We start from the raw sequence: 13,730 nt of genomic DNA, 5'->3' as shown, positions 1-13,730 counted from the left end.
ACACAAGTGGTCATTGACTGAAGTTTTTCATGGACACAAGTGGTCATTGACTGAAGTTTTTCATGGACACAAGTGGTCATTGACTGAAGTGTTCATTGACAAAAAGTTGAGTTTCCAGTTGAAACATAGAAAATGTGTAATTTAGGTGATCTTTTTGTAATATGTAATTACAATGGTGTTTTCTGCCTTAACTTGACTCAGACTTTTATCTATATTTATGGTTAATATAAAAAAAAAATACCTGTACTGTATTTCTTCTTAAGTAAGAATCTTTGAATTACTTTTTAAGAGCTATTGTTGAAATGACAGAAATAAACACACAAAACATATAACCTATATTCTAACATCACAAGTGACAAGAAATATTGAGAATGAAGGCTATATACCCAATGCATGTTTTAGCATTCCTGTAACAACAAAATGATTTTTTTTAAACTAATAAGCCTTTAACAAACAAATTTACTAATGCTATAATACTGACCCTGGAGATTCACACATATATATGGTATATTTTCTTTGAAGTTATAATAAAGCTTAGCTAATTTTTTGTTTATACTTTTTAACATTCTGCCTGATCCTAGTTTTTGACCTAAATGAATGTTTGTCTGCCATCCAAATGTAGGTCGCCTAGACATGTGTAACTAAAGTACTAAGTACAACAACCCCATGCTAAGTTTGAGCTGGAGTTTATTAAATGTTTTGTAGGCACAACAATGTGCTATTGCAGTTCTGTAACACTAAGCATATAAGGGTTAAAAGAGGGTGTCCATTCACTCAGACCTTAGGGGTTAAGTAGATTGTATTGGGTGATGTCTGAGTATGACTGATGTGTTTGTGAGGTTTATGTCGCTGCCTTTTTGTTTGTTTCGGTTGCTTTTTTTTTTTTTGACAAATTGTATATTGTAATAAAAAGAAACTTAAATCTTTATGTAATCTTAAACTTATCCGCATTCAAAATTTAATGTTATTAATTAAAAAAACAACTATTCAGGTGTTTTTCCTATTCTTTCTTTTTAGTATTATTTTGAAATTTTAATCTCAATAACTAAATTGTAGTCATCATTAGCTGTAGTTTGGTGTCAAACGAAATGTTGAGTGTGAGGATCAATGTCAATTTTAGTGCAGAAACATTTTTTAAATAACATTTGTCAACTTACTGAAATCATAATTCATTTCATTTAAAAAAAAAAAAATTAAAGCTGATTTTTAATTTCGCTGGGAGATTTGACAAGAAGATAATGTATGAATCACTCAAGACAAGTCTTAGTTGAAGTGTACACATTTTATTTATGAATCAGCTCACAACACTACCTCTCACTCTGACTCTCGTGAACAATTCTTGAAATCATAGGAACCAAACAAACAAACAAACAAAATTACATCCCTTTAGTGTTTTTATTACTTCTCTCCAAAGAGATCTCTCTTATGTATGACAATGTTTTCTTTGTGTTCGGGAGAACATAGTTTATTTTTATATACACATATCACTGTCAACTGAAATTGAACATCAGTATGCACTGAAAGGAAACAGGAGGCTCAGCAAAAGCACAGCTACTAAGTTATAAGAATAATCATTTATTTACACACATAAAGAAAAACGTAACAAAACATTTCTCTTGGCCTAGACAAAACTTCTGTCAACACACAAACAGTGGTACAAAAAAAAATATATATTATGAAACTATTTGCCAGTAATATGTGAAGCGTCCCTCCTCAGTCACTAGGTCAACAAGAGTTCTGACATTTTTTTTGGTGCCAAACGAAGCAAAATGTCAGGGTCAGAAATTACCTCCCTCATCATACAAGGGGCACTGAAATCTCAAGCAATGTGGATTATGAAAAACTACCAAGGACATGAATATAGTGAGTATATATTTGTGTCCTGGTGCCTATGGTACTTATGAAACAAACAAAACATCATTGATGCTAATTTTACATTTTTTGGGGGGTTGAAACAATAACTGTTATGGTTACATTGTGCAAAGATAAAGCCTACTGCATCAAGTGTAAACAGTTTTGGAACAAAAAAACAATTTAAAAGGTAAAAACCCTTTAATACAAAGTTATTTTCAAATGTTTACTTTCAGAGTACTTATTAACGAAAACAGATGTAACCCTTATAATATCAAAACTGGCTTTGATGTATTTAGTTTTCTACTCTTAACAAGTAAACTTGTTTTTCTAAAAAAAAAAACAAAAAAAAAACAATATAACAAAAGGAAAAAAAATGTATTTTTGTACTTTCTAGTCTCAGCAAGGAAAACAAATTCAAAGATTACAATATCACAGTTTCATCATTGAAATATTGAAACACCAAACACAAAGATATTCTCTGCTGCTTACATGAGCTCTTCCACACATGGAGGAGTCAAACTGCCACATACCTGGAAAGCCAATGCTATGTACAATATACTTAGTTCAGAAACTAGTTTTTATGTGAAACAACATAGTCAACAGTTAAGACAAAAAAAAAAAAAAGGAACTGGTAACTAAACTCTGATACTTAATGAGTTGAAAAAAAATAAAACAGTGGCTTTATTTTTATACTTTATTTCACAAAATACACTCTGCCTTCAATGGCATTAAGGTAAGAGAAAAAAAAAATCCTTTCCTTAAGAAACAGGATGTTCATATTTCAAATTATGTTTGCCAATAATTTATTGATGATAGAACTGATCCTCTAAGCTTATAGTGATTAGCTAGAAAGATATGAAAGTTTTCACAAATCTAAGTGTTTCAAGTTAGTGTGGAGGTGGGTCTGTGTCAGAGGCCCCACGCTGGGGTGGCATGTGTTTAAGCATGCTCCTTTTGGCAGAAGCAGGATTCATACCCCTATCCCTGCCCCCATGGCTAGCAGAGGTCGCTCTACCTTGCATATTTAGCCCACCAGAAGAGCTCATGTTTGGACCATGCACTGCCACTGTGTTTGGAACTGTGATTGGATTACATATTTGCCGAGTGCCACCAGCAGATGAAGTACTGCTCACATGGCCCCAAGTGCTTTCCCTGTAGGTACCCACTGACACAGGCCTGCATCCAGGACTTCCTGATATTTTTTCTAGTGCCCCTCCCACAGCCTTGTCTATTGGTTTAATATTAAGAATCTTACTATGGGATTCATTCGAATTTTTATTTTCCTTTTGAAGCAATGCTACCTCCTGCTCCATATCCGATTCAGGCGAGCGAAGAACTTCCACTAAAGAACTGGGGTCTTCAGCTTCCCAGTCTGTAATCAAACTAAGCTGTTCTGTTAATGTGGCCAGTAACAACTCTTGTACAAAAACATTACGCTGCCCAGTGTCTCCTTCTCCGGTAGTGGATCCATTGTCAGAGCCCGTACTTTCACTGCACAGCCTGAAAGACAAAAATGTGAAGCCTTTTAAAACCTGTGATTTCAAAACAGAGTTGGGATTCTATGTGTCACAGAGTAAAACAAAAGAGTATATGTGTTTCAAGGGCTTACTTTCCAAGAAGAAATTGTGAATCTATTTTGGTATTAGCTGTTGTAGGCGCTGTTGTTGGCTCAGGCAGTGATGGAACTGTGCTATTAGAGGCAGGTGGTTTACTTGGCTCTGTTTGCCTTCGTGGTAAACGTTCTAATTGTTGTCTGAAAGAATCAGTTAAAATACTTGAATAATGTACGAAGTTGAACAACCGAAAAATAGTTGAAAACTAACAAATATTTAATTACAATACACAATTTTAATAGACAGTAACTCTATCTTATCTTATCAATTACAGACATTCCATCAAAAGTTGTGAATTATGTTAATAACAAACAAAAACTTTAAAAAATATAGTTCAAAACAGTTCCGATTCGAATTTGATTCTTTAAAATTGGTGAAGAATGTTATTAAACAACAAATCTGAAAAACTAGAACTATAGACTATTACTAAGTAATTTAAGTGTTTCAATATATAAATAGACAATTCATTTATTCACAGAATATGACTAACTAAAAAATCAAATGATATGAATAATGTATAAACTGAAAAATAAATAGACAATTCATTTATTCACAGAATATGACTAACTAAAAAATCAAATGATATGAATAATGTATAAACTGAAACATCAAAAAAATCTTTACATACTTAGTGACTGACCTAGTGGACTGTAACTGCATCTCCAACTGTTGTAGTTGGGTAGAAACACTTTGTGCTGCAGCAGCACGACTCCGTACACTTGACAATTGTGAAAGTAATTCTGAAAATAAAATAATTATCCTTTAAGACCGTTATACAAAATTGAAAACAAAATATTTTTAAACAAATTAAAAAAACAACAACATCTTAAGACATAGTTATATAAATGGAAGACTCCGTCAAAACTAGATGCTGAAAAAAAAAAAATATGTTTCAATTCAACAGAAAGACAAAAAATTGCTGGAATGACAATTATATTTTGTTTTCTATCTTAAACTCATGATGGGAACATTGCTTTTGTAAGTAAAGTAGGTACCCCTTTCAGACCTGTGGTCTATAGGGCAGATGATGTAAAGGTCAACTGTTTCTGTGGCCTATGATTAATCAGGGTGTCGTGGCCAGCACAACAACAAACCACCTTTACTTTTCCCCAACTGATGTCAGGTACCCATTAGAGCTGTTGGATTCAGAGGCGGCTAAGATCACGAAATTAAAAATCCCAGTCTACACCAGGCTTCGAACCCCGGTTTAGAAGCCAAGTGCTTTAACGCTTAGCCTCAGCGCCTCCCGCTTTTGTAAGTACTGCAACACATTTCATATGTAATAGATTAAACAGGCATTGTAGATGTTTTCTCAAACTAGAAAATGTGTTTATACAAATAGTCAACAAAAATACATGAATTGACTACTAATGATAAGATCATTTCTGGTATACCAATTCAAACAAGAAATTAACCAAACATCCAACCTATAGAAAAGAACTGTAACTTTGTTAGAAACTTTTTTTTGGTTATATTACAAATTTCATAGACATTAAGTACCACAAAATTAGTTGAGGAACATCAACATATATTATTTTTTTTTAAAGTTGTTATTTAAGAGTTATTTCAAGAGTGTGTTATTAAACATTAAAGTCTGTAAAGATTATTACCATAGTGCCATATCGGTTTAATAACCTGAAAGTCTTAGATAAACAGAAGAAAACAAAATAAACCTTTGCCTACTTTAACATAAACTAGAATTGAGGTCGTATAAACATCACTACTTATATGTAACATAATAAAAGAATAGAACTAAAATTACCAGCAATAGGATCCATATTTTCTCGACTGCTAGGTGAAAGACCTGTCAAAGTTGATGCCCCTGAACCAAAATGTTGCATGTTTGCTCTGCGCGTTCGAGATCCGCCTACACCTCTGCCTGGATGTGGAATTCTTCTGACATGGCGAAGTCCTGGTGGTTCATCGTTCTTTCAAGTTAAGGTTATATTTATTTTAGATACACAGACTATTTACTTTCTGGACAAGGAGGGGTGTGATGAAAATGCTTTTTGTTTCACACGAGTTGGTAATCCTAATGCTCTGAGTAGATCTATATAATTGTAGATCTAAACCTTTATATTATATATTGGCCTCCTTCAGTAGTAGAAGGACTATGGTTCATCTCGAACACTTTTTCATATGGCTGTGGAGCCCTATTTTGGAGAGACATTCCAGTCCACATATATTGCAGGTCAAGGTAGCTTTCGCTATGGTGGTAGAGGAGCTGGCTATTTTCCATGTGGCACGCTTTTCTTCATGAGCTGAGGCCCATGTTTTCTTGCTGTCCATAGCTTTCTTGGTCAGCGTCTCTCTCATACTAGTGCGGTCTAAGGCTATGTCTTCTTGATGGTCAATATCAATGTTCACTTACCACATCAATGTAACGGAGGTGGGGGCGACCAATTTTTCTTGAGCCAGACGCAAGTTGCCTGTACAGAATGATTTTTGGGATATGATTGTCCTCCATCCGGCGAACATGTCGGACTGAGGACTGTAAAGATGCTGGGAAGGCCCCTTCTCACAAGGATCTCAGTATTACACACTCTTCCTTTCCATGTTATTTTTAAGATCCTTCAAAGGCAGGGTAAGTGGAATGAGTTTAGTTTTCTCTCTTGCTTTGCGTAGGTAGTCCACGACTTACTGCCGTACAGTTTCGTGCTAAGAACGTTTGCCTTGTAGACCTCCATTTTGGTTGCTGTGGTGAGCTTCTGGTTTTCCCAAACTCTTGGTTGGAGTCTAGCAAAGGTTGATGCAGCCATCCCTATGCGTTTTTTATATCCTCTTTTAGAGACATATTGAATTGTAGATCCAAGGTAACAGAATTCATTTACGGCATTTATCGTCAATGACGATGGATGGTGGTGCTGTAGCAGGGGTCCCATAACATTAGTTTTCTTTTGTGCTAATAGTTAGGCCATATTTTTGCAAGCCTTAGAGAAGCGGGACAGCAGTGACTGAAGCTCCTCTTGTGAGTGTGCCACTATCGCTGTGTCGGCTGCGAATAGCATATCTCTTACAAGGGTGGCCCTAACTTCATTGTAAATACAACAAAAAAAAATTCTATTCTAAAAAATTCTATCTCATAGAAGAAATAGATCTAGGTCTATGCAGTTAGATCTAGATCTAGTAAGCAAAGCAAGCAAAGAAAAAAACATTTTAAGCAAACATTTGATCTGTGTAACTAGTGTAAGGGGAGATCTACATACTTGTATTCTTTTCTTGTCTGACCACTCAAGGTAAACACTATTGTGTAACTAAAACTGTACTTCTATGACAAGTAGAAGTATAAAGTTATTATGGAGTGTGTGTGTGTGTTTATATGGTGACGGTGGGAAGAGGTTAGCAGGGGCGCCACTTATTTTTCCAGTAAACCCTGAAACTCAACAATTTCCTTTTTAATAACTTTTAAAAACCCTGAAACCAAAATACACATACTTCACAAACCCTGAAATAAAGCTAAAGTGTTTATAATTCAAATTTTTGCAAGAAACAAGTGAACAATAAAACTTGCGTTGTTTAATTTGTATAATTAGATCTACACTCTTCACCCTAAATTGGGTGGGGGAATGTGTAACACATAGACCTATATGCCCCTATATAGTAAATGAGTAATTAGTAGGTATTATAACCATAAGAGTTTGAGGCACCTATTTATTGATGAAGCTTGTAATACAATTGTTGGGTTAGTCAAAGAGGTTGATTTTGCACAATTATATATTCATGTCTGACATTTATTTTAGCTATAATCTTCTACTCTCCCTTCATACCACAAGAGATAAATTTTATTTAGTTAAGTTATTAAAAACAAGGTCTATTCACAGTTAAAATAGTAAAGGTAGTGAAAATTTAATAATTTAGTAAAAATCTTTTGTAAATATTATATTTTCACAATTTCACAAATCACATCTTCATAGACAACCCCACCTCCCGGACAAAGCCCAGTACCTTCCCAGTGTCGACACTTTTGAAATATTACTTAAGTCTAATGCAGTTATTTTAAATCTCATTTCGACATGATTTGGTTTATATTATAAATAAAGTTATATTAAGTATAGTTCACAAGGAAGTTATTCAAGTTATAAGTTATTTGAAGTTTTATTAGTTAAGATATATTACACTAAGAACACTAAACAATGATCACATCTGAACATTGATTCTTGCTGTAAAAGGGGGAAATTTCAATGGCAATTTTTGTTTTAACATCGGGACATCCTATCAACTATTACTATTGATAAATAGAACTCCTATGTATTTTGTCTATTATTAATTCAACAACAATTGAAATAACTATAAAAGGATATGAAATCTCGAGGTGTCCTATGCTCAACAGTCAAATGAGATGCAAAGTCATCAGTCACATGATTAGGATCACCTCCAGGTAGAGAAGCACAAATAGGACACACCTTTAAAACACAAATATAATTATGTTGACCATTGAAGGACAGATATTAGACAAATGGAATTTATTTTTTTTTGATAACTACACACAAAATGTATAGTGTAAGTTTTTAAAGTATATTCATGTCATAACAAAATAAAGAGAAACTCAATTATTAATTTTTCTAATAAAATAATTATCCATAAAAATAAGATGTTGACTGTTTAATTCTACAGAAAATATTATAATAAATATAATATATAAATATAATATAGTGTTAATTTTATGTGAGTATTCAGTAATGATATATTTAGTAAGAAGTCAAATTCTTAAATTACAAATATGCCTAGATGTTGATTTCTTTACAGTGTCATTTCTTACCACTTCAGCAGAAGCATCAGAATGATCCGCTGAAACATGTTCATGAAGGCTTGATTCTGAAAAGCCCATCCGAGAACAATGAGGGCATGTATAAGACTGAGGCTGCTCCGCTGTCAAAGCTTCTCCTCCATAAAATACATCTAAACAATAATTTTAATTGTATTATTAAACTGATTTGACTGTATAGGATAATATTAATGAGATTATGTTACAACAGTATATAGAAAATAATGTACATAAATGGGTGTTTACAAAAATACATAAATGTCACGTACACTGTATCTATATTTAGCCGCCCAAGGTTACCAGCCAGAACTTGTTAGCTCAGGATTTTCCATCATGCAACAAACGTATGTTTTGGAGTGAATGTGTTTGGTTAGAAATATTAATTACTGTATTGTGAGCTGCATTTATTGGTTGGCCTTGCAGTGTAGAGATGTTAGTCACGTGATTACGCTCTAGAGCCCGGGAAGATTCTAGATTGACGCCAGTGTCGTGCGGAACGTGTTAAAGATAACATGTACTAAATTCTTGTGTTAGAACTCAAAGTAAGAAGACATAATTTTATTATTGTGTGGATCATTTATTCAATAGAAATATATTCTGTTCTATTCAAGTACATTTAACCATTGTAATTATTTGTGAATAGCTTTTCCAAGTTTTGAATTAAAGCATTTGTTTTAGACGAAGAGAAGTTTCTTCATTGAATATAATAATATACTTAGATCGACTTAGCGATTAGCAACTTCTAGATGATCCTCTTATCAACTGGCAACTTCTAGATGATCATCGTATCAACTAGATCTAGATCTAGCTACTTCTAAACGATCATCTTATTAAAAGATGATTTCAAGATCCTCGGCAATTACGATCATTGATTGTGCTTCAACGTGACATCTTGACATCAAGTTTGATTGTAACATCTAGCACTATTGATGATCGTAACAATATACATATATATATATATATATATATATATATAACTATGTATTGATGAAAGACAGAGCTTTAAGTATTAAATGTATATAAATAGACAAGTGTGCTTTGAAAATACAAAATCTATTTTTTTCTTTATTAAAAAAATAAATGAAAAGCAAGCACGGACAATTCAAAGATAGTTCATAAAACTTATTTTAACCAATTTATTTTGACAAGAAGTAATAAGTAATAGCAGAAAAGTACAACAAAATGATGCACAGGTTTCCTTTTAGAAAATACAAATAAGACAGAGACAGCTTACTGCTTGTTATGGTTATTTAAAAGTGAATTAAAATTGTGATTCAATGTATCCAAGAGATACAGCTTTTTGAATAAGCCTCTTGACAGGTTGCCAAGCAAAGGTAACAATAAAACTATCTTTATTAATTAATTTCTACTTTTATTAACTGCATTACCAAAATCAGCTCGTGTGATAATACACTGCATTGGATGATCAGTTGTGTGTCTAGTTGTTGTGGCACCTGCATCATAGCAAGTAGAGCACAAGTCATAGTCATAACATATCAAACATTTGTAGCGTTTACCACGGAAGTTTCCTTTCATGCAAGAATCACAGCTCACTCCTGTGGAGAGTAAATATGGATACAATTTTAAAAATAATAACATATATCAGAAGTTTCATAAATAAATAAGTATAACCTTACAAGCAAATAATTGGTAGATTGATTAAATAAAACATTTACTTACACTATACATTAAGGGAAAAAAGCTTTAAATGATCAGGATATTGCTCAATTATTAATTTTCCTTCAAGCATTTTCTATTTAAATTGTTAATAAATCCCATCTTTGGAGCACATACAAATTGAAGTGTGATTTCTAAAAAACGTACATAGCTAACTCATTAGAAATGCAACTATATAGCTGTAGCTTACACCTCAAAAGTATTTTTAAGAAACGCATTAAAGAAGAAAAAAAGGTTAATGTCAAATTTATTTTAAAAACTTGAATGGGTTAAGAAGTTAATGTGCTTTATTAATAAAGATGAACTGACATTCATAGTTTACAGTAACCAAAGTATCTAGACTGGTTCTTAAAAACTTTACATATTTAATATATATGAAAGAGACAGAAAAAGCAATAGTTATGTTAACAAACAAATATCACTTAGTCTTGAAAATTTAACAAAAATTATTTTTTTCTATCACATTACACATTCTTAGGGAAGAAGGGGGCATATTGGTGAATGTTTACATGATCGTTTTTTTAAATGCAAAAAAAAAATAATAATATTTTCACTCAGGGCTCCTCAAGCAGACTAATTCAACTTATACCACCACATCTGTCCAGTATGATTTCTTTCCTATGTTCAAGATACCATACAAATTTTTAAAATTTATTTTCAATAGTTAATTAGCTAATTGGTTAATTTTTTTAAATTGATTTTTGTGTTGTTAGGTAAATGAAATAGTTGTGTGAAATTTCAGCGTAATCCAAGATTGGGTGTGGGAGAAATAACAGGTACAAACTTTTTACAAGATAGAAAGAGTGAGTTGATAAAAGTCTTATAATAATAACAAACAGATATAGCTTAAAAAATAATGAACAATTGTTAATTAGAAAGATAATTGTGTTTAAAATAATAACTTGCAGTCCAAGAATTATTCCCATTCACGACTGGATTATCACTAATTTTTTAAAAATGTAATTGCTATAACTAAACTTACTTTTAATTAATTATAGGGCACTTAATAAGTAAAATAAAATACCCCTATTAGATCCAGTCTTTACCAATATTTTGGAAGCCCAGCGCTTTACCATTTGGCCACCACGCCCCCATACACCTAATAGATCTTGTCAAGTTATTTGAGGTCTTTTTTTTTTTTTACAAAGAACATAGATTTATATTTCAAGTTTTGAAGATGTAAAAAATACTATTGTATTGCCTTTATAGGAAATGTAATGCCAAAATAGTTTTTATTCAGGTAAACATTGTTAAATGCCTAAGAAAAGTCTAATTAAATGGTATCTATTTGCTCATGATTCTCGAGGCCTTTTGAAAAGTCATCAATTAGACCTATTAGTTGAATTTCACATTCAATTGACCTAAATTTCCTAAAGCCATGATGGTTTGTTGGGTATCGATCTGGTGGCTTCAAAGCTAACTGGTACACAGTCCACAAGCTAGTGGTGCTAATCTAAGGGAAAGCCAATTTAATAATGGTTAAGTCCAACTCTCTATAGTTGAATAAAAACACAACCATTTAATAATGGTTAAGTCCAACTCTCTATAGTTGAATAAAAACACAACCAAACAGGTTGAATACATGATGCTCACGCAGTGTGATAGTAGGATATACCACACTCAAGTGTAGTAGGTATGGAACTCAGCATCCAAGTCAATGTAGATCAAGATGACGGTCAGCTTGTAGATCAGATATATAGATGTGACCTTTCATTCATTTTAACTGCCAGGCGAATGAAGTATCTTGATGAATTGTGATAGACTTTCCCTTCTATTGATAGACTGCTTTCAATATTCAGAATCTCCGACAATGTACTGCTTCAGATTTAGTAGACCCACCTCGCGCCAAGTTGGGTTACCAAAAATAATGCTGGTTGATTTTATTATATAAATATTTACATCTTTATCATTATCGACAACATAATATTATTTATATAGTAGAGCTTTTAATACTCTATGGCCAACCTGAAGGTCAAAATCAGTGTCCCTAAAACAGTAAATTATTAAAAATCTGCATTTTCAACACAAATGGGGAAGCAGCTCTTGTATATGGTGCAGAGACTTGAAATATATCAACTAACAAAACAGACAAGCTCCATATAATCAGAAGAACAAGCAGAAAAATAGCAAAACAGGCTCTAGACAAGGGAAAAAAGGCCATGAGACCAAAGTAAACATTGAGGAGATTGGCTGACCAAGAAGCAGAGATGGACATGGACCCAACTGGTGGGAATTGCCCAGAACTGTGTCTGATGGCACATACTTATTAGAGCCCTATAAAATAGAATGCTGCACTATGAGTCATAAGGATAAGTAAAGTAAGTCTAGTTCTTCTCCTATAAATGTGTTTTTTTTGTCTAGATCAAGACCTAGAATAGGTCTTTAGATTTAGGACATCTAGAATCCAGATCTAGATTTTATACTCTATATAATTCTATGTCATGTCCTGGCATGTGTCGATTCTACATCACCCATCCACAGTGCTAATATAAATATTACAATACAATAGATCTAGATCTACTATCATCTAGTAACTAGTCAATCTAGTCTTCTTCTAGATCTATATAATTAAATATAATATATTACTTAAATTTAAATAGTTAAAATAGATAGTGCGATAAACCTAGTCTAGACTAGACTATTCTAGACTACTGACTAATCTAGAGTTTAGTATCCTATTTCTACTCTAAACTCTAATCTATATTTCTATGACGTCGTTAGATCTAGATTCTAGATTAATTATGATTAATACTCCCATTATTAACTTAATCATTTTTTATACTTTTTCTTTTTTTGTCAACTCACAGGCTCACTCCTCTCTAGATTCTAGATCAAGAATCAAGACAGTCTCTAGAGTGGTCTAAAGTGGCTAGTAAAGTTAAGTAAAGTAAATCATTATTAATCACTAAAAATTCAAAGTCTCATTTGTGTAAGTCATAAAACTGATAAAACTTAAAAGTCATGATAAGTGGGGACATTTAGTAAACTGGGTTGAGTAGAAATATATCAGATAGAATGCTGAATAGTTTTACTTTTAAGTTTACACTGACTGACAGTAGTCACACTAACACTACAGTACTCAAAAGTACTGATCTGACTGATCATCATCATGTAAATACTAAACCAAAATCATGAATGATGAAAATGTTGATATTGAATCATGATCATAGTCATAATCTTAATGAACGACTGAACTAATGAAGATTACCTTCATGTCGGGACATTCTAAGTTCCCCACTCGTCAAATGTGATCGAAAATGTTGTAGTAAAGGCGTTTTTGGTTTTTAATGGAAATTCGAAGCATTCAGAATAACTTATTCGCTATTGTGAACAGCACCGAAACACATTTGATTTATTCCAAGAAGATCAACATACAATCAGCTTTTCAGTGGCCATGATGACGTCACGTAGATTCTCGTTACTTTACGAAATATTTTTTTAAACAAGGCTTAATTAATATGAAATCAATACTTTTTTTTCATTTTATTGGGCTGAATTATTTTTTAATGAACAACAAGTCAAAAAATAAATTTGATATAATAATATCTACAGTAAACAATAATTTCACATTATAGGACTGGAATACTTTTAGTGTTTTAAAATAAATCTAGATCCTAGTTTAATTTTGTGCTTCCACACAACGTAAGGTCCAGTATTTTTAATCCGATTCTTTTGCTTTTAAAATATTGTGTTTTCTTTCACGTGCATCCCACACCCTTCTCTCATAAAGTCATAAAGCATTCAATGCCGTATTAGTTAAAGATACATAATAAAGCGTACGCTTTACATGATGGTAAATAGACTTTATAATGTAGCGGAGT

General features: G+C 32.6%; 1 protein-coding gene across 2 annotated transcripts; it reads right to left on the bottom strand.

The window, feature by feature from the left end:
• Window positions 1–1,267: 1,267 nt before the first annotated feature.
• LOC106070482 (E3 ubiquitin-protein ligase KCMF1-like) lies at window positions 1,268–13,324 on the bottom strand. Of its 2 annotated transcripts, none has more exons than XM_056035375.1 (8): window positions 13,118–13,324; window positions 9,621–9,788; window positions 8,227–8,366; window positions 7,770–7,870; window positions 5,230–5,393; window positions 4,096–4,207; window positions 3,464–3,607; window positions 1,268–3,354 (listed from the first exon to the last, which is right to left on the bottom strand). In XM_056035375.1, exons 1-8 carry the CDS (start codon window positions 13,131–13,133, stop codon window positions 2,742–2,744), a joined length of 1,458 nt encoding a protein of 485 aa, XP_055891350.1. In that variant the 5' UTR covers window positions 13,134–13,324; the 3' UTR covers window positions 1,268–2,741. The 2 variants fall into 2 exon arrangements, with proteins under 2 accessions (XP_055891350.1, XP_055891358.1); XM_056035383.1 differs by having other exon boundaries at window positions 4,108–4,207.
• Between the last annotated feature and the right edge of the window lie 406 nt (window positions 13,325–13,730).

Source organism: Biomphalaria glabrata, chromosome 1 (genome assembly GCF_947242115.1).
Source record: "Biomphalaria glabrata chromosome 1, xgBioGlab47.1, whole genome shotgun sequence".
Taxonomy (NCBI): domain Eukaryota; kingdom Metazoa; phylum Mollusca; class Gastropoda; family Planorbidae; genus Biomphalaria; species Biomphalaria glabrata.
This window is presented reverse-complemented; position numbering and strand designations above follow the sequence as displayed.

Coding starts and splice junctions, on each gene's coding strand:
- LOC106070482 (XM_056035375.1), bottom strand. Junction 4,208..5,229: donor AAATATGGATCCTATTGCTG/GTAATTTTAGTT, acceptor TTTTATTTTCAG/AATTACTTTCACAATTGTCA. Junction 3,608..4,095: donor TCCACTAGGTCAGTCACTAA/GTATGTAAAGAT, acceptor TGATTCTTTCAG/ACAACAATTAGAACGTTTAC.